The sequence below is a fragment of the Lagopus leucura genome, unplaced genomic scaffold, assembly GCF_019238085.1.
Source record: "Lagopus leucura isolate 7727_CA_CO unplaced genomic scaffold, USGS_WTPT01 Super-Scaffold_100159, whole genome shotgun sequence".
In the NCBI taxonomy this organism is placed as follows: domain Eukaryota; kingdom Metazoa; phylum Chordata; class Aves; order Galliformes; family Phasianidae; genus Lagopus; species Lagopus leucura.
The window spans coordinates 29610381-29635430 of record NW_024962335.1 but is presented as its reverse complement, the minus strand read 5'-3'; the positions used below and the strand labels follow the sequence as shown (position 1 = coordinate 29635430).

The 25050-nt window shown below is 46.5% G+C and overlaps 1 protein-coding gene across 1 annotated transcript; it reads right to left on the bottom strand.

Moving 5' to 3' along the window:
- Nucleotides 1–2881: 2881 nt before the first annotated feature.
- On the bottom strand, nucleotides 2882–23353 carry SSPN (sarcospan). Its single transcript, XM_042890224.1, has 3 exons — nucleotides 22935–23353; nucleotides 10711–10797; nucleotides 2882–5694 (listed from the first exon to the last, which is right to left on the bottom strand). Exons 1-3 carry the CDS (start codon nucleotides 23226–23228, stop codon nucleotides 5332–5334), a joined length of 744 nt encoding a protein of 247 aa, XP_042746158.1. The 5' UTR covers nucleotides 23229–23353; the 3' UTR covers nucleotides 2882–5331.
- Nucleotides 23354–25050: the final 1697 nt, after the last annotated feature.

Below are 25050 nucleotides of genomic sequence, written 5' to 3'. Positions count from 1 at the left end.
CACTTACTCTGATAGCGTGATGACCCAGCTGCAGTGCTGCATGCAGGCCTGGGGCCCCCAGCATAAGAAAGACATGAAGCTGTTGGAGCAGGACCAGAGGAGGCCACAAGGATGCACAGAGGGCTGGAGCACCTCTCATAGAAGAAAGGTTGAGGGAGCAGGGCTTGATCAGCCTGGAGAAAAGGAGGCTCTGAAGGTACCTTGTAGTGTCCTTCCAATACTTAAATTGGAAAGTTACAGGAAAGGGAAAGAGGGACTCCCATCAGAGAGCATAGAGTAGAGCACAGAATGTAGGGACAAGGGGGAATGGTTTTAAACTAAAAGAGGGGAGATTTAGATTAAGTATGAGGAAGAAATTCTGCACTCAAAGGCTGGTGAGGCACTGGCACAGGCTGCCCAGGGAAGCTGTGGATGCCCCATCCCTAGAGATGCTTAAGGCCAAGGCCGCCTCAGCCAGTGTCACTCGGCATCTCCAGTCACTTGAGGTCAGCCAATGCTTGCCAGCTGCAGTGCATCTGACTGCAGGATGTGTGTGAGCTCAAATCATCTGCTGCAGACTGCCTTCCTGGCTTGGCCTCAGCTTGTTTGCAAAGCGTGCGAGGTGTGGCCCTGCAGCTGGCAGCAAAAGCACCCAAGCCCTGGTGAGCAGCTACCCCACTAGCCAGGGCTGGTTTGTGGAGAGAGTAGTTGGGGATGGATCTTGCTCCCTCCTGTGCCTGCAGTCAGCTGCTGTGAGCACACCTCAGGAGCTACCCTGTAATGCAGAGCTGGCTTTGTGTAAGATGAGAGAATATGGTAGCAAGTGAAATATGCATTGCCCGCAGCTGTTGGGGAAAAAGAGAAAAAATTTCCTCTCACCAAGCCTGAAGTTTAGATGAGTCTTCTGACTGTTTCCTTATACAAAGGCATGGAAATTGAGCAGAAAAAAAAAAGAATAAAAATGTGCCTTGGCCTTTATGGATGCAATCATTCTTTATAATGCTCAGTTGCAGAACCAGTCTGAAGATAAACACTACAGATTAGAGATTGCAGGAGGCAGCAGGATAGCAAAAAGCAATAAATAGATAAATAAATTGCCACTAGGGTAGCTGTGTGGGCAAAGCAGCCCCAGAATTCACCTTCTGTGAGGCCTTGCTCCAGGTGCCGCAGCAGCTAACGTATGTGTGCGTGCAGTTGCACCAGATGGAGGTGGGGAGAAGCAGCCAGCTGTGTGCTCAGCACTACCTGACATAACACTTCTGGGGGGCTTCCATGAGCCCCAAAACCTGGGGATACTTCAGGAGCTGTGCCACAGGCTGAGGCCCTCGAACTGGACCGTGTCATAACTCCCATCTCTGTGCCCTGGGAGCCGGGCCAGGCCCACGGCCCACGGCCCACATCCTTAAGGAGGCCTTGCGCTTAGGGCAGCACTGCTGTTGTTGCTCTGCACCTCCCTTGAATCCCCCTAAGCCAACACCCCGCGCTAATATCGACAAACATTTCCAGACGCAAGCACGAGTACGTGTGTGGGTGGGTGGGGTGCAGGGGACTATGAAAATTTCAAGGGGAGGTATGACATCCTGGCTTTCTAAATATAGAGGACGTGAGCTGCAGCTCCTCTCACACGCCAGCAGTGTGTTTTCTGTTTCAAAAGGCCCCAGAGGAAGCACTGTACTGGCTGGTAGTGCGAGCAAAAATAAATAAATAAATAAATAAATAAATTAAAAAGGGGGAAGAAAAAAATATTGTCCTGTGAGTTGATGACGGTTTGCAGCCTCTAGCTCAGCGCTGGCTTTCAGCCAGGGCTCCAAGAAGTGCCCACGCAGGGCTGGCCCTGCGCAGATGGGGACCACGTGAAGGCACGGCGGGAGGTGGCTGAGAGCCTCGCTTCCCCTTCGTGCGGGGCCAGCGAGAGGAGGAGGAGGAGGAAGAGCGCAGCCCTCCTGCCACCGTGGCACCCACTCGGGCTGCCAGTGCGCCATGTCAGCTCGGTGCTGCGTCTCGGTTCCCTTTTCGTTGCCGTTCTTGTCGCTCCGGTATTTGCATAGCGCCGCAACGAGTGCCTCAGAGCTGGAGCAGGGCAGCGGCCGCCGCTTCTCCTTTCACACACGGCAGCGATGTGTGCGCCGCAGCGGTGGGTGTGCGTGTGCTGGGCGGCAGAGCCGTGTCAGCGGGGCTTACAGCCTCTGGAAGAGTTCTGCGGAACTGAATTTAATCGAGACTGATGCTCTCTAAGCTGAGCTATAAAATTCAACGGATAGTTATACCCCATTAATAGACCCTATCAGAGGGTCTTACGCTGTCTACTCCTCTCCATTAAGTCCTGTAGGGCTTGAGTTCTCATTTACACAAAGGGCCCTTTTAGCCGTGTAAAATGGCCATAAAGTAGGTGTAAAAATGATCGATGCCATCTTTATGGCCCCTTTACGCTGCAAAAACAGCATAAAGTGGCCAGGGTGCAAATGAGAATCACACCTGGGTTTTGAGAGCAAATTACATAGGGCCCCTCACAATTTCTGTGTGTCAGAGTGGACTACTCCTGCCCCCCATCTTGTGCAATTCACCAAGAGAAAACATTTCCAGGAATAATAATTTTTTAGAAGTCATTTTCTTCAACACTCCTGTTCTCTCCATGCCCACAAATCCCACTGTGCCTCCTGGTGCAGTCTGTACACCTTTCCCCCAACACTGAGAAAGGCTGCGAGCTGTCTGAATGTGCTGTGCTAGGTGCTAATCCTATAATTAATGCTTCCTGAAATTCTTAATTAGAGTAAAATGCATTGTAAAACTATATCCAGGAGAAAAATGTTTCCACATGCTACTGTGTCTGTCTCCTGGTCTCTCTTCTCTGTTTTCATTTTATGCTCTTGAGCTATATAAAGAGGAAATACGGAAGTTATTCTTTGCTAGATCAAAATGCTCCATATTTATTTGTAAAGCATTAGAATACCCATAGAACATACAACGAATATTGTTTTCTTCTAGAGTGAAAGGTTACACTGTGACGCACCAGAGAGTGAACCAAATTTGGCAGTGGTGGCTCGAAGCAGGGAGTGCGCTGTGATTAAAATGTTGTTATTAAAGTGGCTTCCTAAGCAGAGCAGGCTCTCTTCCCTTCCCCGTCACTTGTATCCCTCCCCACCAGTCCTCCAGTTGGCATCTCAAAATCTTTACTGGGGCTACCCCAGAAGATATCCCAGGCAGGTACCCAGGCCATTTAGGAAGGGGCTCTGCCAGCAGAGCCTTCCTCTGGCGTCATCAGCCATTGGGATGCAGAGACTGATGGCAAGGGTAGGAGGAGGCCCCCAAACCTACGTGTCTGTGTCATATGGGATCTGGTCCACCAGTACTGATTGCAGAATGCTCCACTGAAGTCAGAGAAGATGGGCTGCTTCCTCCACTGCTACACCAGGTCCCACCTCACTGGGCCACTATGTGCTAGCTCTGAGTATGCTTGAGAGTCCAATCTGGAACTTAGTATGGGTGGCGATGCGTGGACAACCAGCAGGAGTGCTTGCAAATGTCCCTTTACTGCCACACTTGTTAGTGTCACTTGATTTTTGGTACAAAAAAATGGCTGTTTGGAAGCTGGTCTTGAAGCTTTCATTTTCAAAAGGTCCCAACTTTACAGCTTGCAGAGAGCACCATGACTGATGTTATGTCTGTGCTGGAAGTTTCTGTGGCAGAAACATAAGCACTTTCCTCTAGGTGGACCTCAGTAGAGCAATCCCCACAGTGGTTCTCTGACACTGGCAGCATGCTGGTCTAGCCTGGGGTGATGAGTGCTCACTGCGTGATCACTGCATGGAAGGCACTCTTTGGGTAGGATTAGAGCTGCTAATACAACAAGCTTTTTGCCAGCACAGCTTTTTGATACACTGGTGGCTTTTTTTTTTTTTTTTTAGCAAAAACAGAAAGTTTTTGCTTCTTTAAATCCTTGTAGAAATTCTACTTGCTTCCTCCTTGCTGATAATGATAGTGGTGCAGTTCTTCTGGCATATGGTTTTTCAACTCCACTTCAGAGATACCCTGGCTCTGGCAGGGACCAGGAAATCCCAAATGATGATGAAGTGTGAGTTCCAGCTGCATTGACCTGCATCGATACTGGGCCCAATGCTGCTGACCAGAGCTGCTCCTGTCATCCTAGAGCTCACGCTGGGCAGGTGGAGAGACAAGCCAGCATGCTCGTCCTGGTATAAGGCTAATAATGTATAAAACACTTTCAGAGTCATGCATTCCGGGTGAAAGAGCGCTGAACACAGATTGTTATTCTATGCTGCTTTTAAAGAAATTGTTATTCTCTTGCCCTCATTATTTGCAATTGATGTCTTTGGTAGACTGGCAGTTTCTTCTTGCTTCCTTCCCTCTATCCGATTTTAAAAACATGGATTGTTTCAGGGATGTTATCTTTCAGGGCTGTTGGCCCAAATCCACAGCTGGTGTGTAAGGCTGATTGTCTTCAGAGGAGTTACACCAAAAATGCATTTGGCCTGTTGCACAGAGAATGTAATTGGTAGAACTGGCCTGATGCTGGGTTTGGAAGCATGCAATTACAGCAGGGCATTCAATGTGGCTAGTGATTTAAGGACCTCCATCCTAGGAGCTCGCTCAAGGTTCTTTAAATTGATTTTTTCTCATAAAGCGCTGAGTGCTCATTTGTAAACTATCTGGGGTCTGAGGCACTGCCCACCCCATTACCATCAGCAAACCCACTGATGTTGGTGTTTGTTCACAACTGGGTTGGGTAACTGCCATCACCAGTCACTCTGAAACATCTTTTATATGGTAGTCATCAATATAGTCACTTCTGCTGCTGATCTCAGCCTGCATTTGAAGAGGTCTTGACCTCTTTGGTTCCTTTTCCATACAGTAAAGTTCCATTGGTGCATCCAAAATACAATATATTCAATAAGCGTTATCAGCATAATTATAATAAAGCAGTTTGGATGAGATCTTCATCTGGTAGAAAATGGTGTATCTTCTCTGAAGGCAAGAATTATTATCTACCAATGAGGGAAATAGACCCCATGTCTAAACAGCTGTAGCCCTTCAGATGAGTTCCCAGTGACTTTTTAAGCTCATGTTGTTTATGGCTACTGAAGATGCTCTTTGGTGAGTATTACTACAGTTGCATCTTCAGAATGTTAGATGACCTCTATATAGTCTCACTAGGGACTTTTTGCAAGAGTTGAGATTCAAAATTCAAAATGATTGAAGAATATATTTCATTAAACATGTGAATGTTTTTTCTTGTCAAAAGCCTTAAAAACATTGATCCATGCGTGGCATCTATGCTGGCAGAATGCTGACATTTTCCATTCCCTGGCTACAGGCCCTGCCGAAACACAGACCCTACGCTTTCTGTTGCTGGCACTCGGTAGCTAGAGGGTAGAACCGAGCACCCACATAAAAGACCTGGTATCTGTGTTTCCACATAACGAAGCACGCCAGCAGACACACCAGTGCTGCAAGCAGGTTGAGCACCATCTGCAGAATCAGGTAGAGGCTGAGCATGCTGGTGACACTGCTGCAGTCAGTGGCATCCTGGTAGACGAAGGTCCTGCTGAGGGGGTCTGCGGTGTCCAGTTTGCACTGGCAGGACTCGAGAACAGTATCACAAGTAAATTTTGTCAGCTGTAGATAATGGTGGGCCGCAAAAGCCACTGCCACGACACAGAGAACCAGAGCCATGGCACTCAGCAGAAAATACATCAGCTGAAAGAAAGCAAAAATTAAAATAAAACGAAATGATCTCACTCATTTTCCAGCTAGACAGAGAATGAGGAACACAGAAGGAATACATTAACGTGTATTTCACAGGAAGTGCATGCATTCAGTGTACTGGCCAGACACCACGGACTTCTAATGTTGATACAGCAGATACAGCTCCCTGCTGATATAAAGTTCAGGACATCGTCTCAAGAGCTAACAGTTTTGCCTTGCATTTTTTATATGAGCATTGTCCTACAATGTTGAGACTCAGTAAGAGCACCAGGACGTATTCCAACTCTATAGAGAGGGAGGGAGCATCTTCCCCTACTGTCCCTGCATTGGCTAGATTTAGAATCATCAGCTGAGATAAGTTAGCTGTCCTGAAGCAGAGCTAAGGAAACTGAGGCTTGGGCTGACATATTAACCCAGGCAGTGCTGAGAGCTAGGTGGTTTTGAGAATTTGTTCATGTGTCCCTCCTATCCTTTTCATGCTTTGCATGCCCAAACAAACCTGATTTACACTTGCAAATTGGGCAGTGATGTGTCATATCTGCTACTTACAGTCTTGCTAAAGCAGCCAGCTTTTCTGCTGCCTGATCCCGACACATCTCCACAAGGAAGTGCATGTCGTGCCAATCCCTCTTAGAAGACTTCCGCATCAGTGTGAAGGAGAAGCCTTTCAAAGGTGTCAAAATGCAGTGAGAACCTGTGCTAGTGCTGGCCCTGGTATTGCAAGAGAAGGACAAGGGCCTGTTGGTCACCCTCCTTCTCCTTACACCTGTGGCAGCTTTGGCATAGAGGTAAGCCTTCATCACGAGCATCCATGCAGAGCCCAGCCCCATGAGCCATCTGGAGCTGTTGCTGATCAGCGCTAACACCTGAGACCTTTGGGTACCCAAGCATATGGATTTTCCTTCCTGCTGATGGTAGGAGCTGGCAATTGCTGTGCTGCTCACACAAAATATGTGTGAATGTACATTAAAATCATGTGCTGTGTTTAGCCAAAATACTATTTTGGTTCTGTTCAGCACTGTAAAAACATTTATTTTTCTTGGCATCGTATCTGTCAGACACATGGTGTGGTTGGGAATATGTTATTTTAAACAGCAGCTTCTCTTCCTATCTCTTAACCTCAATACCACAAGCAAACTATCAATATAAAGCATTTTTTTATGACCTTGAAACTCCAAGTATGTGTGCCTTGATAAAATTCACACTTCTGGCGTATTTGTCTTAAATCTGCAGTGTGAATCAATCTTCCTATTTGGCTGTCAGCTTGAAAAAAAAGAAATGTAGTTACTCTTCATGCTGGTCTTCAAGCTCTCTGTGCATTTTCTCCCCCAAAGAACTGAATTCTTATAGCAAGATCTTCATTTCTACTATTAATGACTTCCCCTGCAGCATTAAACCAAGGGCAGCTTCAAAATGAGGGCGGCTCTTCTTCAAGGCAAATCCTTTAGCCCCTCAGTTTTCAAGATAAGGGTGCATGGGAAGGGTGAAGCTGGGAAACAGGGACACCTCCGCACATGAGGCACACAGAAAGGGGAGCACTGCTGGCTAGTAGAGCCTTGCCAAGGAACACTCTGTGGGCTTACAGCACAGCTTTAAAAAGTGGAGAAAATGGAAAATGAACAAAAACGTTTCCCTTCTTTGAGGAATGAGAGTTGTTCTGTGATGCAGCTGTCACCCCAGGGGATAGGCTGCATGTCCCTGGATTCAGGCCAGTGGGGGACAGAATCAGGCCTCCCTAATAAATGAGATGTTAAGCCAAGACCATGTGCTGAGCCTGCTTCTCCCCTGGCAGATATTTCATCTAGCTGCCAACTTCTAAGATGAGCACAAACTGGCATGAAATCCAAAACCATAAGTATCCTCCAGGTACTGTGAGCCTGTTTTGTGTCTAAAGGGAAGGAAATCTCAGAGAGACTTCTATGTGCATAGAATACACAGGCAGCTCTTATGGCAGGTCTCAGAGGTGAACACAGATGCGTGGAGATGTAGGGCAATTTCCAAACAGTGTATTATTCTCTCAAGATGTTTGCAGAGGAATCCCTTAGCAAGCCACTGAAAATGAACACATTTCCAAATATCAAAGGTGAAGCAAATGCAAATGCTGCCTGTTAGAGAGCACCAGACAGCAAGTGCTGGATCCCATCAGCAGATTAATCACATGGCAGAGCTGGAGGCAGCCTCAGCACTCCAAACACGACTACACAGTGAGCTCTGCTCAGGAACCAGAACTTGCCACTGGAAAAATGTTTTTTGCGGCCTCATAGAGATAGACCCAGTGATTGCTGTTTAAGTAGAAGGAAAAAAAGGAAGCGGGAAGAAAGCATGCAATGAGGTCAGAGCATAGCAGCTCGTTGTCCTTTGGGTTCCTCATACAAGGGAGAAATATTTCAGCCGTATTTACCGGTGATAGCTTTGCTCCAATATGAAAAAAAATAAAGCATCTAAAATGGATTGAATTGATCGCTGAAAAGATTTTTCATGCTTATCAGAGATGAAACCAGCAGGTTTTGCGGACATGGATCCGGGAAATTCCTCTGAAGGCTATTGAGGCTTAGGCTCAAAGCACCTTGAACAGGGTGAGCCAGGGGATGGGCTAAAATCCCCAGGGCTGTATGTGTGTGATCGCAGAATCACGCGATCACAGGGGTTGGAAGGAACCTCTGGACATCACCTAGTCCAATCCCCTCTCCTAAAGCAGGTTCTGTACAGCAGGTTACACAGGAAGTCGGCCAGGCTGGTTCTAATTATCTCCAGAGAAAGAAACTCCACAGACTCTCTGAGCAGGCTGTTCCAGTGCTCTGTCACCCTCACAGTAGAAAAGCTTTTCCTCACATTCAGATGGAACTTCTTACATTCTATTTTGTGTCCACTGCCCCTTGTCCTGTTGGCTGGTCACCACTGAAAAGAGCCTGGCTGCATCCACTTGACTCTCACCCTTTAGATATTTATAAGCATTAATAAGATGGCTCCCTCAGCTTTCTCTTCTTAGGCTGAACAGTACCTGGCTTTTCTTCATAAGGGAGGTGCTGCAGGTCTCTCATCATCTTTGTGTCCCTCCATTGGACTCTCTCCAGAGGTTCCCTGTATTTCTTGAACTGGTGAGACCAGACCTGGACACAGTACTTCTCTGCCTCACCAGGGCAAAGCAGAGGGGGAGGATCACCTCCCACAGCCTACTGCCCATGCTCTTTTAATGCACCCAACGATACCATTGGCCTCCTTGGCCACAAGGGCACACTGCTGGCTCATGGCCAACCTGTTGTTCATCAGGTTGTCCTGGTCCTTCTCAGAGTCCCTTTTCTGCAAGTCAGCCCCTAACCTGTACTGACGCTTGCAGTTATCCCTCCCCACGTGTAGGATTGTCCACTTTCCCATGTTGAATCTCAGGTTCCTCTCCACCCAACTCTCCAGACTGTCCAGGTCTCACTGAATAGCAGCACAGCCTTCTGGTGTGTCAGCTGCTCCTCCCAGATTCATATTGTTAGCAAACTTGCTGAGGGTGCTCTTGCAGAGGATCTGTCATCCAGGTCGTAGTTGAAGACACTGTACAAGATTGGACCCAGTACCAATCCAAATGATCCTTGTCCTCGCATGAGCCATGGGCTACATGTGGCATCCTGGAATGCTTCCTGCCCAAGATTTTCTTGCAAGAGGATGCTCAATAGCCATGCAAAGCCTCAGTGGCATCGGTTCACAGTGTTACTGCAGGGCCTGGGCTGCCTGTGCTCCTCACTGGCCATGTCAGTGGTGTTGTCAAGGGCCTCAGAGACTTCTGAGATGCCCCAACCAACAGACTGTCTCTCCACCAGAGATGTATGTCTCCTTCCTGTGTGAGTGCCAAGTTCGTTGTAATGCTGCTGGACAAGCAACACGAAGCCTGGTGTGGCACCTCTCTGGGCAGTCATCATACTTGCTGATGGTGTGGAGGTGAGGGAATAAGAGCATGAAGGCTATCAAAGCAAGGAAACTGTTGTTCTTCTCCTCCCTTTTTTTTCTTTAAGTACAAGAGAAGCTTTAGAGAGGCACAAAAGACACTCCAGGGCCTAATTTCTCAGGGAGGATGAATGCCAGGTTCCTTGCGTTTGATTTCCTTCTACCTTTCTTTGTTAATAATCACTGTTATTTTGTACTGTTTCTGTTGGTATTTTTTCCTGGTTTTTATGTGTCTGCAAAATATTAAGAGCCCTCAAAATTGCAATAATAAGGAAAAATAGCAGCCCAAGTAAACGGTGTTAGAAACTTCCCATCTGGAGCAAGTATTCTAAGCGTTTCTTTTATTAGTCAGTTATTGGCATCAACAAAGCATGGTTTTGGAAACTGAAGCAGGATGGACATGGTGCTCAGCTCATGTACCTCTAGTGTGATGCTCAGATGGGATTTTTGTTCACGAGAGAATGCTTGTTCCCGCAGCTTGCTAATGCTTCCCCATGTTTGTCACTGCCTGACCCTGCACAAGGCGCTGTACTCTGAGGCAAGGACCTCTCCCCAGAAGATGAGCAGGCAGAGATTTCCAGCTATGCTTTTTAATGCATCTGTGCTCGTTCTGTTTCTTATTTGATGGTTAGGAGCAAAATGGCAGGGAAGATGCTGAGATGCTTCTGAGACCACAGTAAAAATTGAAATTTAATATAATTGGACCTGTTCTACCCCACGCTAATTCTTTCCTGGCACACTCTGAATGCCTCTATTTAATCAGTAATGCCCATCTTTCAGCGAACAATTCCCAAAATATTTCAGCTTTGTTGATCTGAATCTCCTTGATATTCTTAAAATATGGCAAGTTATAAAAAGGTATCTTGCTGTGTTTTCAAATATTTGTTACAGAGTTTCCCCTTTATAGACTGCAGTTTCTTCCTTATCTGCCTGGAAAATACCAGAAAACCATTCTTGCATTTCAGGTGTATTTTCACTTCTTTTAATGCGGTCTTAAAAATATCCCCAGAACCAACTTTTCTGATTATATTTAATGACATGGGAGGAAAAAGAAATAACAGAAACTCAAGGTACCTTTACTGTGAACTGCACGCACGTCTTCTCATCGGCTTGGTATGAAATGCAAAGCATAACAAATCCCACTAAGGACACCACACAGACCTGAGAAGGAAAAGATTTAGAATGCATCAAAATTTTAAAAAGCAATAATAATAATAGTGATAATAATAGCATTTTTCAAGTCCAAAGATCTTTCTGTGTTAGCAGGACTGTAACTCAAGGAGCATTATGTAAGTCAAATGGTTTGCAAAGGGGCTCCAGCAGTATGTGCAAGAGCCTCATTCATGTGGATGGTGAAGAGGGAAGAGCTTTCACCTCCACTTCATGAACACCAAGGCACAAAAAGCTTACTTAGAGAGGCTTTGTGAATCAGACCTACTAAGTCACAGCTTGGCAACATCCTCCAGGATGTCTTTTGAGCTTTTATCCATATAACTCGCTATCAAAAGGAAGCAGAAGACTTATGAGTTAGGCTTGTAAGCCCAAAGAGCACCTTCCTATGTACCACTGGATGCTAACAGGGCTTTTATGTCACCAGTGTGAGTTGCATGGTTGTAAATCAGCAACCATTGCTGCCTCTGGATGAGAAGCAGACCGGATTACAGCAGGGGCTTTCAACATCTCCTCCAGTGGACATCCTAGCAAACAGGACATCTGCCCTGCAATCTGAGACTGTTTTAGCCTTGTGGCAGTAGCTGATAATGGTTAACAACAATAGAAAAGTATTTGTGCAGTTTAATATTCATTTAGCTGCCTTTATTATTAATTCTGAAGATTTAGATTTATTGGAAGAGTCAGATATTCACCGGTAGGCATTTTCCAGCCCTATAAAGAAGGATGCTCCTGCTCTGAGGAATGCATAAAACAGCCTGATAAATAGTTTCCTTTTTTAAGCAGTGATTTTCAGGCCCCTATTGTGTTAAGCACTCCAGTCAAGAGTCTTCTACTTCTGTAGTTATGGAGGATCTGTAAGCAAACCTCACAGGAGGTCACAAGACCTGTAGACCCAAATGTCACACTTAATCGCCTTGTCCCCCATGTCCCTTGTTTGGATGGGCAGAATGCAGCAACCCCATGGCTCACCACTGCTTAAAAACACTGTTGGGGCATCACTGAACCAGGCAGTCCCACGTGGACTATATTTCCTCCTTGGCCAAGTGTTGAGGAACCCAACTGAAGGCCTTGTGAATTTCCCTGAGCCTTTTACTTGGTTTATTTCCCAGATGGCTGACTCATTTTCAGCAATAGACTTCCTTTAACTTTTACCTTAAGAAATCAAGGTTGAAATCAGCCTGCCTGGAATATGTGAAGGAGTGTTTAACATTGATTTATGACATTTCTGTCCTTTGGCATCTGGCAGCAGTATAAATCTGACCGCTTACTCCTTTAAACTCCTGATGAGTTTCTGACAGAGTTTTGCTGGGTCCCAGGTATGCCCTTGCCTTTTGGAGATTAGAAATACGCAGGACATGCAGATGGCGAGCTCAGCTGTGCTAGCTGTGCTATTTTGTGGGAGAAACCCAGGTGATGTTGAACTGATCCCCATGCCTGCGCACACGTGGTATTTTAGGATGCGCGCCAGAATCACCGCACTGCAACAAGACCGCATCTTTGTGGCAGCTCCCATGACTGGACACAAGGAGCAGCATGGACATCGGTGCTAGAGCAGGTCCCAGGTGCCACCATGGGGCTGCTGTGGCTGGATCAGGGCATCCTGGCTGCACCCACAGCGGGAGAGGATGTTGGAGGCTGTAGGTGGTGTTGGAGGCTGCAGCTACATGTGGTGGAAATGGTGTACAAATGGGCTGCCTTGGGAAAGCAGGTGAGTCGATGGCATGTGCACTTGTTATTGTGCCTGAAGGTAGGATCTCAAGTGCAGTCAGCCTTAGTGAGGACCTCAGCCAGCTAAAGCTTGTCCTAACACATGACCAGGAGCAAGCCTTACCCTCTTTACTAGTAGCTACTTGATTATAAAAGGTAACTATTAAATTCCCAATGAACGGAGTAAGAACCTATTTTTTTTCTCCATTTTACTGTGAGGGTTTTGAAGAGTTGCCATTAATTTGAGGGTTTCTCTTTCTCCCTAGTAATGCTATTTGCCTTCCTCAGGCAAAACCAGACCTGGGTGCCTTTGCTCAAGGACAGGACCATGAGCTTGGGATCCTACATACCCTCTTTTTTACAATTTGATGAATAAAATTCCAGATTTCTTTATATCCACATTGTTGATGTAGAGTACTAGCCAGTAGCCCTGTAAAGGAAGAGTGCCTTTGAATACACAGGTAGTCACATCTCTCAAGAAATGGTGTGATTAATCACACTTTCTCCCATAAAGTTTTATTTCGTGTCATTTCAGTAAGACATGAATAGGAAGTATTGCCTGAGAACATTTCCAAAGAAAGCGTCAGTATTATTTACTCCTCTTCATGTCATGTGTATTTATATCCTGATCCTATGACTTACACGTGGCCTCCAATTTATTTGTTTTCTTCTTTTTATTGTTGACAGCAATAGCTGACAGGGTTGTCAGGGGAAAAAAACAACCTTTCTTGTCAAAGGTCCTTCAGTTGCTGGTATTTTTCCCCCCTATAGTGCTTCTGTGTGACACAAACATGTTTTATTTCTCAGGATTAATCACCTATGTCCTTGGTCCCTTGCACTGAATATTAATCTTTTAATTCAATTAGCATCCCCATAAAACTTAAATCTTAAGGAGATCATATCTCTAGTACTGTCCAAACGATAAACTCCCCACTTGCAGCAGTGGCAAAGGAAGGAATTTGCAGTGAGCCCTACAAAACACGTACCTACACATGCTTAACCTTACGTGCCCAGACTCATGTGAAACCCAAGGGGCTGCTCCCCTCAAAGCCAGGCCTAAACTTTTTTGGTATCTGCTGCTAAAAGGATCTCATTATGAGCAATAAATCACATCTGTTTTGCTGCTGGGCATTTACACTGGTGTGAACCCAGGGCCAGGCTGGCTGTCGGGTGACTCCAGCAACATCACGGGACTGTGTCCCCGCTGCGTTCCCAGCAGGAACGTGGCCCAGGATCAGGCACTCACGGCAGCATTTCCTCCCACTAGCCTGGATTTATTTTGTTCCCTACCAAATTAGGGGCCTTGTGTGACTCCTGCAAAAACCCCATGGGCTTTCAGCACTGCAGGATCAGGCTTCCCTCTTCAGACAGCTCCCGTACAAAAGGCTGTCACTGAAAGGGATTTCCATTCCTGCCTGCGCTTTCTGAAGTTCCTCTGGGATTTAAATAATATACTGAGATACTCAGAGAGGTGCTTTTATAGAGGGGTATTTATAGAAGATTACACTGGGTCGGGATTCCAGCAAGGCTTGGCCAGGATAATACAGAAGGCTTAAGCATTTCTTTTATAACAATATGCTTACTTCTTTTTTTTTTTTTTAAACCAGAGGTGTGCGCTCTTGTGAGTGATGGCAAAAAGCAACATTGCTGAGGATTACAGCTCTCACATGTTTTACATTTCTGTTCTCTAAAGGTAAATTCACTCACTGGAGCAAACCAAAGCGAGGGACATTTATACAGAAAACAGCTTTATGCTTCTATTTTATACATTAATAATAGATCCGTTTTGAATTACGCCTGTGAAGTGCGATAGAATAACCATAAAAATCCTTCAGTAAATATTTGGCAGGACCCACTAAGTGACTAAGACTTGCAGCAGGCGTGTTACAGCTGTGGTCGATGCTGCCTGGGAAGGTGCAGGAGGTAATCCTGCATCCCTTCACTCCAATAGCCCTCACAATATCCCAGTGTGAAGCAGATGCTTCCTCTGCCTTATTGACTAAGCACACAACATAAAATGCAATTGAACTCGCTTTAGCACTTGCTTGCCATCAATCGATGCACATTTGTTATACAAATAAGATAGATTCTGTAAGAGCTACAGAACAGCAGCTAATTAGATCAGCTCTTGTAGCTGTTATCTGGAAACCTAGAAATATGCATTTCTATGCTGAGTACATCTCAGCTCGAGTTTATTTCAAGACCTATTTCAAAGATTTCCAGACAAACACACCCTTTGCTGAATAGGTAGTGACATGGAAGGTTATCCAAGTAAAGCACTTAAATATAGAAGAGTACTGTCTAGAAAAAGACCTGAATGTGATACGCATGCATTCACGAAGAGTACAGATGTAATTATGGTTAGGGTATACCGTGTGAAATCTCCCACAGTCACAATCCAGAGAAAATGGCTATACTATAATTGATTGGAAAAAAAAAACAATTTTTTGCTCTTGAAAAGCAGTAGTGCTGTTCATTTTGATTGGGACATTCTTCCCATTAGACAGGAACATGCCAGGGCTAAAAACCATAATGAAAATAGGATTAAACTTTTTTTGGTCTCCCCTGACCACAAAGACATCTAAAGCCTGATGCCATGAGCACTTAATCAAGCGCCATCAGTTTTTAACAGGAAATAGGGCCTGATCCTGAAGGTATTTAGGAGTCAGTCCTCCAGCTTATATTCCTGGGAGGATCCTTGAACCTCCTGGGACCTAAGGGTAGAGTCCTTGGAATTTCAAGACTTTGGCGAACAAACTGTGCCTGCACACTGACTAGCACCAGCTCATCTTAAAAGCAGCATAGGTGAGAAAAACAGACTCGTCATCATCTCACAGGGACAAACACAGGTGGCAACGCAGAGCAGCATAGGACTAGGCCAGTAGGCATTGCTACACTACCCTCACCTCCCCTCACCTCTCTCACGTCTGATCACATAAGTACTGTCACAAGGTGTATGGGAGGTGCAAGGGCACCTCACAGCCGTGATGGAGATGGTTGTGTAACAAACGAAACTGAGGGAAATACAGACATGTATGGCACCAATTTCCACTGTGGTTTGCATTCCGTATCTTTGCACACTGACATATTAATGTGATTTGCTTTAATTTGAAAAATTTCAAAACCACAGATGGCTCTAATCTGCTTCTATCTCTCCATTACATATTTGTGAAACTGCTTTTTCTCATTGTTGCTACAATTTTTGCACATGTGTTGCTATACACAAGGTGCTTTCTATAGCAAAGGGCCTCTGACCCAGAGCATGTGGCTGGTAAAGTAGAAAAGTCAGAAGCATCCTCCAAGAATTTAAGGGAAGATGGAGGCAAAAGCCTGGTGCAAAGAAGCACCTTGGGTCTATGCCACAGAACCAGACAAATGTTGCAAGCATTCACACAGGCACGCTGTAACCCATCTGCTCTTTGCACTGCGGCTGGTGAACAAGAACCTCCTAGAACAGCATTCAGAAGTCAAAAAGCACATACAGAGGAGGACAACACCTCTCAAATACAAGTAGTGTAACACCACGCTGCCCTGTTGAGACCCACAGCACCCTAGGTGGATTCTTCCTTGATGGCAGGAATGTAAACTCTCAACTTCAGGGGGAAATGCTGTTATTAACAGAACTGGGAGGAAATTTCCGTTATAGACAAGTTGCTTGATAGTTACTCCCTTCAAGTCACTATGGGACTTTCTATTTGTAGAGTTAAGGGTAAAGAAATTATATCTTTTAGCTGTCTCTGAAGTTTCTGGCTCACCTTCTTTGGAAACACTTGTCCTTGATGGATCACCAGCCTTATCAGATATGGCAAGGCTTAGCTCCTGTTCTTGCATTCAGAAAGCCACACTATCCAGTGAACTTAACAGTCCCACTAGACCCAGACTTTGATGCAAAAAAGGAAACATTCCTGTTGGCTTTGCCATTATGAAACAGGATTTTCTCCAACACTGGACATCTGCACAGAGTGTTAAAGACAGTGACACTGACGCTTATTTGCTTTCTGAGCTTTTAGGAAACTACAGTGAGAGCAGGTACTACCAGAAGCTTTAACTGCTCACTTTTATTAGCTTTGGGTCAGCCTAGGTCTTCCTGCCACGTGCAGAGGAAGTCAGTCTGCCACACAGAAGTACTGCTCCTGAGTGGTGTTTCCTCTTATAGATTTCTCATTAGATTTAAGGACAGTCTAGATGCATGTAGATTACTTATAGAAATATTAACTCTAATGAGAATGATGAACACGCATATTGCGGTTGCAGGCAAAGGTCATCCTCAGCTAGGAAATATTTCTCTCAACCTCTGTAAAAATTCGTGACACCTGACCATCCCAGCCCCATTACAGATTAAAATAAGGATGTCTTCACTACAGGTCCCTTCCAACCCTGCAGGTATACAACATGGCAGACGTGCAACTTTCTTTTAAATCTTTAAATTACTGGAAAGTAATCAAAACTTTTGCAAGAATGTGCACGATAAAACAAACCATATTTTTCTGTAGTGATCTCTGCTGTTTACGCCGCTTGCTCAGCAGAGACAAGAGTTGCTTGTCCCAGGGTGAGACTTAGTTTTCCATGGCAAAGCAGCACACAGGCTTTCGTTGCTAACAAAGCTAGGAGCTGCAGCAGCAGTCTGGCATCACTGTTAAGTCAGGAATACCCTGCTGGGCGATCTGGTGCCTGAGGGAACCAAATAAAAAAAAAATCCAAAATTTCCGAGCCAGCAGTGATTTACAATGTGAGGAGCATAGCATGGCTGAAAGTGCTGCGCAAATAACACTTGCTGTTTGGAATGTGACCACGATTGTGAAGCTATAAAAAGCCATTATCTGTGTAAAGTCAAAAGGTTACCTAGGCCAGGGAAAGCTGCCTGGACAGCCCCAGATGAGCTCTTTGAATGGACACAACCAAAGGAGGAGCTCTGATGCACTCCCTCCTCCCCCTGAGGCTGCAGGAGGACCAGGATCTGAAGCACAGCGATGTCCTATGTCAGCTTAGCACTTGTCTGTAGACCTACCCTGGGATCATATGGGATTGGGGTGCATGGTCCCCTAACATGGGGACCCTGAGACTTTACTTCCCATCAACTATTTCCAGTCTTTGCCTGGTCCAAATAAAACATGAATTTCATTTAATCAGGCATCAGCGCATAGTTGTCTCAGAAAGTGATGAGATTTAAGGTCACAGGGCTCTGAAGAGAACAGCTCTGGTGCATTACAATTATACAGCTATAAACAAGCACTGGAAACTACAGCGGAGCCGATTTCCTGCAGTGCAACTCATTGCATCCCATCTGGAGTTTAAGGCAATTTGGAGAAGGCTCAATTAAACACCTGAACTTGAAGGCAGTCCTCCCTCCTACCTTTTGATATTTGCCCATGGCCAATTGAAGCTAGCTTGTATAAAAAAGTTGCCTGCATGATTATCTTTTCTATTTGCTGCTTTGATGGCGCCAGTTTTTAAGCATCCTCTTTTATTAAAAATTGAAATCGTTTTCTTTCATAACAAGTGAATGTTAAAAACCCAGCAAGGCTATACAGGAGGAAAGCCTGACTGAAAGCCACCTCCACAATTGCTGCAGGAAGAGGTGTCAAAAGCAATCACAGAGAAAAGTCAGCACAGGGCCAGGGCTAACAAGAAAGTGTCTCTTTCAGACTTTGAAAGAGAGCACATCTCAGAGGTTTTTAAATAGTCGGCCATCCCTATATCTACATGGAAGGGGATTGGTTGCTGCTTTCTCTGGCTGGGGATGTTTCCCAGTTATTGACTCCCCCCAAGAAGACAAGATGGCTGCTGACGGGCAGCCTCGTGTTGGGCAGGGCTGCCACTGCACAACCAGGGGGCTACCAGTATGGATTTGCCATGTTACGTCGTGTGAAATGCTCTTGGAGGAAACGTCTACAGTCTCACATGCCTGGGGCAACGCCAGGGAGAAGGTGGCCCTTGAGATGCTTCATGGCACTGAGCTGGGCAACAGTTTACATGGTAGGAGCAGCTGCAGGTGCAGCAAACCCATCCTAGGCCACGAGCAGGTAGCCATCAGGGCACACTGAACACCAGCTTCTCAGTGATGTCACTTTATATCACAGCACTGTCCTCTTTTTTTCCGCAGACACCTATATGCAGTACTCTATCCTTTTAGCATGGCAGTGTTCTCAAAGCTTTTCCTGAACAATCTTAAAGCCAGTCAGTGCTGAACTAGGGTGAAAATCTCAACCCCTGTCCTCTTATGATGTCCTCTTCTGCTGTTTCAAAATCCACCTTCACTTTCAGGGCTCTGCTGGGAACTGAAGGTGCTGGAGTGACGGTGCAGAAAGCTACATGAGACATGGAGGCTGCTGGGTGCAGAGAGCTTGTAACATCACCCACCCTCCCTCCAGGCCCCACCATGACACTAACCCTGAAAACAAGAAGAGCAGAGGCTGTTGCAGGCAGCACTATTGATTTTGGCACCCAGGCTCCCAGCTCAGGAGCACGTGTCGAGCTGGTGGCAGGCCCTGCCACCTGAGTCACTCACACACAGGAGTACGTCAATTAAACAAACATCTCGGTTATCAGCACTGATAGGATACACAGCCGTGGGAGATGGTCCCACGTGGCACTGTGCATCAGAAGATCTCTGAGGCAGGAAAGCCAGCCAAAGTCCTCCTCTGGCCCTGTCACACAGCCTCACTTCACCAGGTTCAAGAAATCTCAGTGGATTTTAAATAACCTCCTGACAGCAATAATAAACACTTCAGATAATCTTTTCTGACGAGCGTTTCCTGAACTTCCTCAACTGCCTGAGTCTGCAAAATGGGGCTGAAAGGGAGCGTGCCTGCAAGATTTCTGGTACCCTCTGCTTTTGATCACAGTGGAAATAATCTGAGAACAGGTTTTCAAGGAGATACACACCGTTTCTTCTTCTGGATGTCAAAAGGCCACAAGCTAATGAAAAAGAATGAAAAGGGCACCATTAATATATACTGCTTCTGCAACACTTTTCATCCAAGATCTCAAAGCAAGGGTGACAGGTGGCCATTATTAACCCCACTTTTCAGGGGAAATAAAGCCTTGGCAAGGTTAAGTAACTTGCTCAGAACTACATGCCAAGTCACTGGCAAGACACAGAAGAAATGGGTAAAACCCTGCAGTCCTGGCTGCATTTGTGAAGTTTGCCTCCAGAACAGAAAAAAAAAGGAGCATATTGACAGTGTGGTTCAGGCTGTGATTTTGGGTGCTCAGAATAGGTGTCATGAAGCTATAGACTGTGATGTTTTGGTGTAGATCTGGACACCTCTGCTGCAAATCACAGAATCACAGAATCACAGAATTGTAGGGGTTGGAAGGGACCTCCAGAGATCATCGAGTCCAACCCCCCTGCCAAAGCAGGTTCCCTACAGTAGGTCGCACAGGTAGGCATCCAGGCAGGTCTTGAACGTCTCCAGAGAAGGAGACTCCACCACCTCCCTGGGCAGCCTGTTCCAGTGCTCCGTCACCTCACTGTAAAGAAGTTCTTGCGCATGTTTGTGCGGAACTTCCTATGCTGCAGAATGATTCCATGCTAGTGAACTGAATGCCACCCTCACCATTTTAATTGCACTTGTTTGCAAGTCCCTAGCAGCATAGCAGAGACATTAAAGCAGAAGTGGTAAATCACACCAAGCTCCGTGGTTTCTGTCAATAAACCTTTCCTTTAGTTTCTGAGTAATGCCCCAAGGATTTCAGATGAAATGCACACGAAACTGGTAGGTTTTGACTGAGTTTCATAGTGATCTGCTTCTGATGTAACGCAAGCTATCTGCATTTCCTCCTGCAGCAGTCACTCCACCCAAAGGCTGGAGCATCAAGGGGACATGATGCCCTGGGCCCTCTTCCTTGCTGTTGGCATAACACATGTTCAGCACTGACAGGATGGTGGGCCTGTCTGTGCCATGGCCTGTGCTGTTGGGGTGCTCGGGTTTTGAGTTGATCCAGATTGCCCTGCACAGTTTGGTTTACCTCGGGAGGGTTCATTTGAGTAGCTTCTCTAAAACAGTTCCTTTTCATTCATGCTGAGAGGTGACAGCACTTGGTTTTCAGCAGGGAAGTGTTACCATTTTGACACTAATAGGGAAGAAAAAAAATTCTTCCATCAATCAGGGGCTATTTAACACGTTAGAAATTTTCCTTCATTTTTCTGCCATCCTGCATTAACAGCTGTAGGGTCAGATCCAGCACTGGTGTAGTTCCATTGGAGTAACACTAGGAATGAGCTTCACCCATTATCTCTAATGTTGCTAAAAAGGTCTCGATAATAGATTTTTTAAGTTCTTGTTTCTGAATACTAATCAGGTCCTTTAAAAAGAGCACTTGAGTGGGATGCTACTAAAACAAATATGCTGCAATATTTTACACCACATCTTTCTGTTCTGTTTCTCTTCTCTGTGCAAGTAGATGAGTCTTGGGAAGTCACCTTCTGTTGTGCGAGCAGCACTTGTCATCTGTCCCCTACTCACCTGTACTCCCAGCAGCCCCAGAGGAACCAATAGGACATCTGTCACCATGGAGGTCCCAGCTGAGGGCCTTCCTTTATCAGCCAGTTGCCCTGAAGATCTCCAGAGCCCAGACCTCATCAGCTCCCCACTGCAGTCCATCAGCAGCACCCCAAGAATCATGTACCCAAAAGCTCCAGATCAGCAGCTCCTGGCCAGCTCCAGCCCATCAGTGTCTCAGTGAGCACCAAGCCCACCCACAGGGACATCGCAGCACAAGAACAAAGTAAATGCAGCACCACCTCTTACCTCCTGCATTTTGACCCTTTGAAATATGCTCAGTATTATTTTCATTGTACGGTAAGCACAACCTGTTCTCTACATGTGCTCTTGCTGAGAAGCTCAGGGGCAGCACATCTCCTTCCTAGCATTGAGTTCCCTTTCACACTGCTAGCATCCACCCCCTGGGCAGTCAGATCCTCTTTGCCTTCTGCTGGGCATGCTGGAAGACTTCGTGACCACATCTGCTGAGCACACAGTCCCTAACAACACTATGAGGATGAGCAGCACCAAAAGCAACAAGTTCTTCTGAGCTGAGAAGGAATCAGTTCAATCAGTTCACTTGTGAACATGACAGTGGCACCACTGTAGGTAGATATTGCTAAAACTGATGGAGGCTGCAGGTCAGCCTTCAGAAAGTAGAGACACTCAGGGTCTCCATGAGGATGTGAACCTTTATGGGTGTCCCAGACTGACACAATTTTGACAGTGGTAACATTCATAGGTCTAAGGACTTTTCTCACACCCTTGGCCATATGCTATCTCAGCCAAATTCAGTCTTACCCCAGCTTTTGGAGTGACTAAACTCTTCACTGTCTCCTCTTTCACAAGAGAAATGAGAATGATGTGATGAGCATGTGGAGCTCCTGCCCTGCTTGGTAGCAAAGGTCTTGCTCCTCGTCCCCAGCAACTGGGGTGGCCAGAGAATCCTCTGATCTGCAAGGAGCTATGTTTATGTGAAGTGCCCCCAGCACTGCTTACTGCACCAGGAAACCTTGCAAGTACCTAAATACAAAATTATTTGCTGGAAGTTCTTTCAATGTGACAACACCCAAAGTAGTGCTAACATACTGGTATACATTTTCTTGAAGACTGATGCCTTCAGGAAAAAAATGTGTGTCATGGAATGCACAGAGTAGAATCACAAATCATTAGAAGAGAGCAGAATCATTAATTGACTAGAATCATGGACTCATAGAGTATCCCAAGTTGGAGGAACGCATAGAGATCACAAAATCCCACTCCTGGCTCCACGCACGAACACCCGTTGCAGACCCCAGCCTGCCAGTGTCCTCGAGCACATGGCCAACTGGGGATATCCAGACCCAGACCCTCCCCCAGTGTCCCCATACATGACTGGCAGGACCTGGCCTTGTCCCCATCACTCCATGTATCACCCCTGCTCCCCATGGCCACATGTTGTCTCAACCCTGCTGAGGACCAGGGGGACCACCAGGGGGGAAAATCACACCACAAGGATGCTGGAAGGACCGCCATTTGTCCTCCTTCACTCCCATCAGCACGCTATGCTAAAAGGTGAGAATTCTGCTCCCACACCTCAACCCGTCTGTCACGGCCCAGTCGGGAAAAGGGGGACGCTGTAATAATCAGCATTTATTTCAGCATCACCAGGCACGAGCCCTCTGCAAAGCAAAAGCTAATGCATACACCTAGCGCACAGCCAGCTGGGGTTTTATTTAAGGTCTATTGGTGAATTGTAGGGGGAATACTAAAGGTCTTGTTATCCTGCAGCTTCTCTGGGAGAGCGCATTTAGACATTAAACATCAGGAGCGGTTGTATTAGCGTAACTCGCCCGGCGTGGTGCATGCAGTTGGTTAGTCCGAAGTGCAGCAGCATGCAGCTTGTATTAATTTGGCACAGGCGCCTTATGCACAAACAGGCTTTATGCTTACAATGATCCCAGCCCAATACGGAGTGTCTCTGACCGGCAGGGAGGAGCTGACGCCTGCCATGAGGAAGCCCAGCACCGTTACAGCGACGCCGAATGCCAACTGCAACAAAGCGCACAGCAGTGGGAAACGGCACCAACAACACGTGTGAGATTCCTCCTCCCGGCCAGCTTTAGGTTCCCCCTTGCTCTTCTTCTTCTTCTTCTTCATCGCCGCCTCCTGTGTGTGGCCGGATTCCGTGCTCTGCTCCCCGCTGTGGGCCGCATTGTGCTGGGCTTTCTTCTCCTTCTTCCCCATGCTGCTCCTCACGTGCGTGTGTGTGTGCCAGGGCTCCTTGCCCCCCAAACCGCGCTCTGTGCCGCCCCAGTCCTCCCCGGTATTTGAACCGAGGAGGAGGCTGAACAAATATGGAAAACATTCGGAGAGGCCGTCAGGGCTTGGAAATGCCACATATAGCCTGGAGAAGAGGGGGATTCAAGGGGGGTCGCCAACTGCCAACGCGCCGGCGCTGCAGGGGATGGTGAGCGTGGGGTTGGAGGCACGTGTGTGTGGGATGGGAGCTGCAACATGGGAGTTGGGTCCCGGTCCTGTCCCTGAAGGCAGGGAGCTGCAGCAAGGGCAGTGCAGAGCCCATCCATGTGTGCAATGCTGGAGGGGGTGATGGCAGATGCAGAGGTCAGTGGGGAGCACTGTGCCCCACGGGGAGGCCAGGCACCCTCTCAGAGGAAGACTGTGGGAAGCACGAGGCGGCTGTGCTTAGCTCACGCCAGAGGAATTACTCCAAAGCTTAGGGGTAAGCAGGTGCTTAAATGCTTTGCTGGAGCAGGGCCCAGGGGTGTGCAGCCTGCTGCGTGGAGCCAGCCGCTGCACGTGATGCAGCCCCGCCTGCGCTGCCCATGTGGGGCCTCTGCCTGGCAGACATGGAGAGGACAACAACAGGGACAAGAGGGCAGGGACAACACAGCTCCTGCTGTTGTCCCAGCAAAAGCACCCGGAGCAGCATGGCAGGGCAGCCAGCACTGGCAGGAGGAAGCTGCAGGAGTGGGGGAAATGGCCAGCAAAGCTGCTTTGGAATGCTACACAGTGGCTCAGAGGAGTAACCAAAATGAGGAGAGGATCTTAGGCACACTGAGAGCATCAAGGAAACCTTTTCTCTGACATATTGGCAATGCCTTCTGAGAAACTGCTCTATTTCCAGCTCTTTATGGCATTTAACAGCAATGAACTGTGCCTTCTGTATTAATAAATTATGATGTCACTTTGTTTTATGGGTTAAGCGATATCCTCTGCAGTTATTTATCCTACTGAACGTAAGATGAAAGAAAAGTAGAAACAAAGTGATTTCAGGCACTTCTCGCACACATAACTCTCACTTTACATCCATAGAGCTAGATTAAGATACATTGTTCAAAAAAAGCAAAATGAAAAGAAAGCAGAGGTGAAAAGAACTAAAAAAACCCCTCCTCCTTAGTAGTGTTGTGTATTCTGCGTCCATAGCCCCTGGCCAAGACATTTTGTCACCATCATTGGTGTGATAAAACATGTTCGTAATAGATTGCACTTGCTGGTCCTTGTCTCTACATGGGATCCACTCATAAGTGTACTAAAGCACATCTTTGAGAGGGGTGAGCTGTGTGAAGGACATCATTAGGGGCAGAGAACACACCTTCCCAATGCCTAGGTTAATGCCCATCATAATAATAACTATTAGAGTTAAAATAAGTTGAATTTTCCCTTTCTCCTGGAAGCCTCCATTCCCCTAGTCTTATGCTCCGGATCTTTATCAAGTTTTTTCCTCCAGGAAAGCCTCAGTGCTTCTTTTAGCACCTGGCTTTGGGCTGGCAGCTATATTTATATCTGTTTTTGTCCAAAAGGGACCAAATTCCAGCCTCCTGAGCCCCATGGTACAGCAGTGTTTAACGTCCTTCACCAGGAGAAGAAGCCAAGGCCACTCTGTGATGGCCTGCTTCTTCAGAACTACTCTGGGACTCTGATGGATGCTAATTAGCTGCTAATAAAGACAGTCACTTGATATTGTAAAGGAAACAAATACACGTAGCGTACTTAAAATCATAAACACCATATCTAATCTCTGCAGCAATTACATATTTCATAGAGA

Coding starts and splice junctions, on each gene's coding strand:
- SSPN (XM_042890224.1), bottom strand. CDS start 23,228: ATGGGGAAGAAGGAGAAGAAAGCCCAGCACAATGCGGCCCACAGCGGG. Junction 10,798..22,934: donor CGTATTGGGCTGGGATCATT/GTAAGCATAAAG, acceptor TTTCCTTCTCAG/GTCTGTGTGGTGTCCTTAGT. Junction 5,695..10,710: donor GCGTGCAGTTCACAGTAAAG/GTACCTTGAGTT, acceptor GCTTTCTTTCAG/CTGATGTATTTTCTGCTGAG.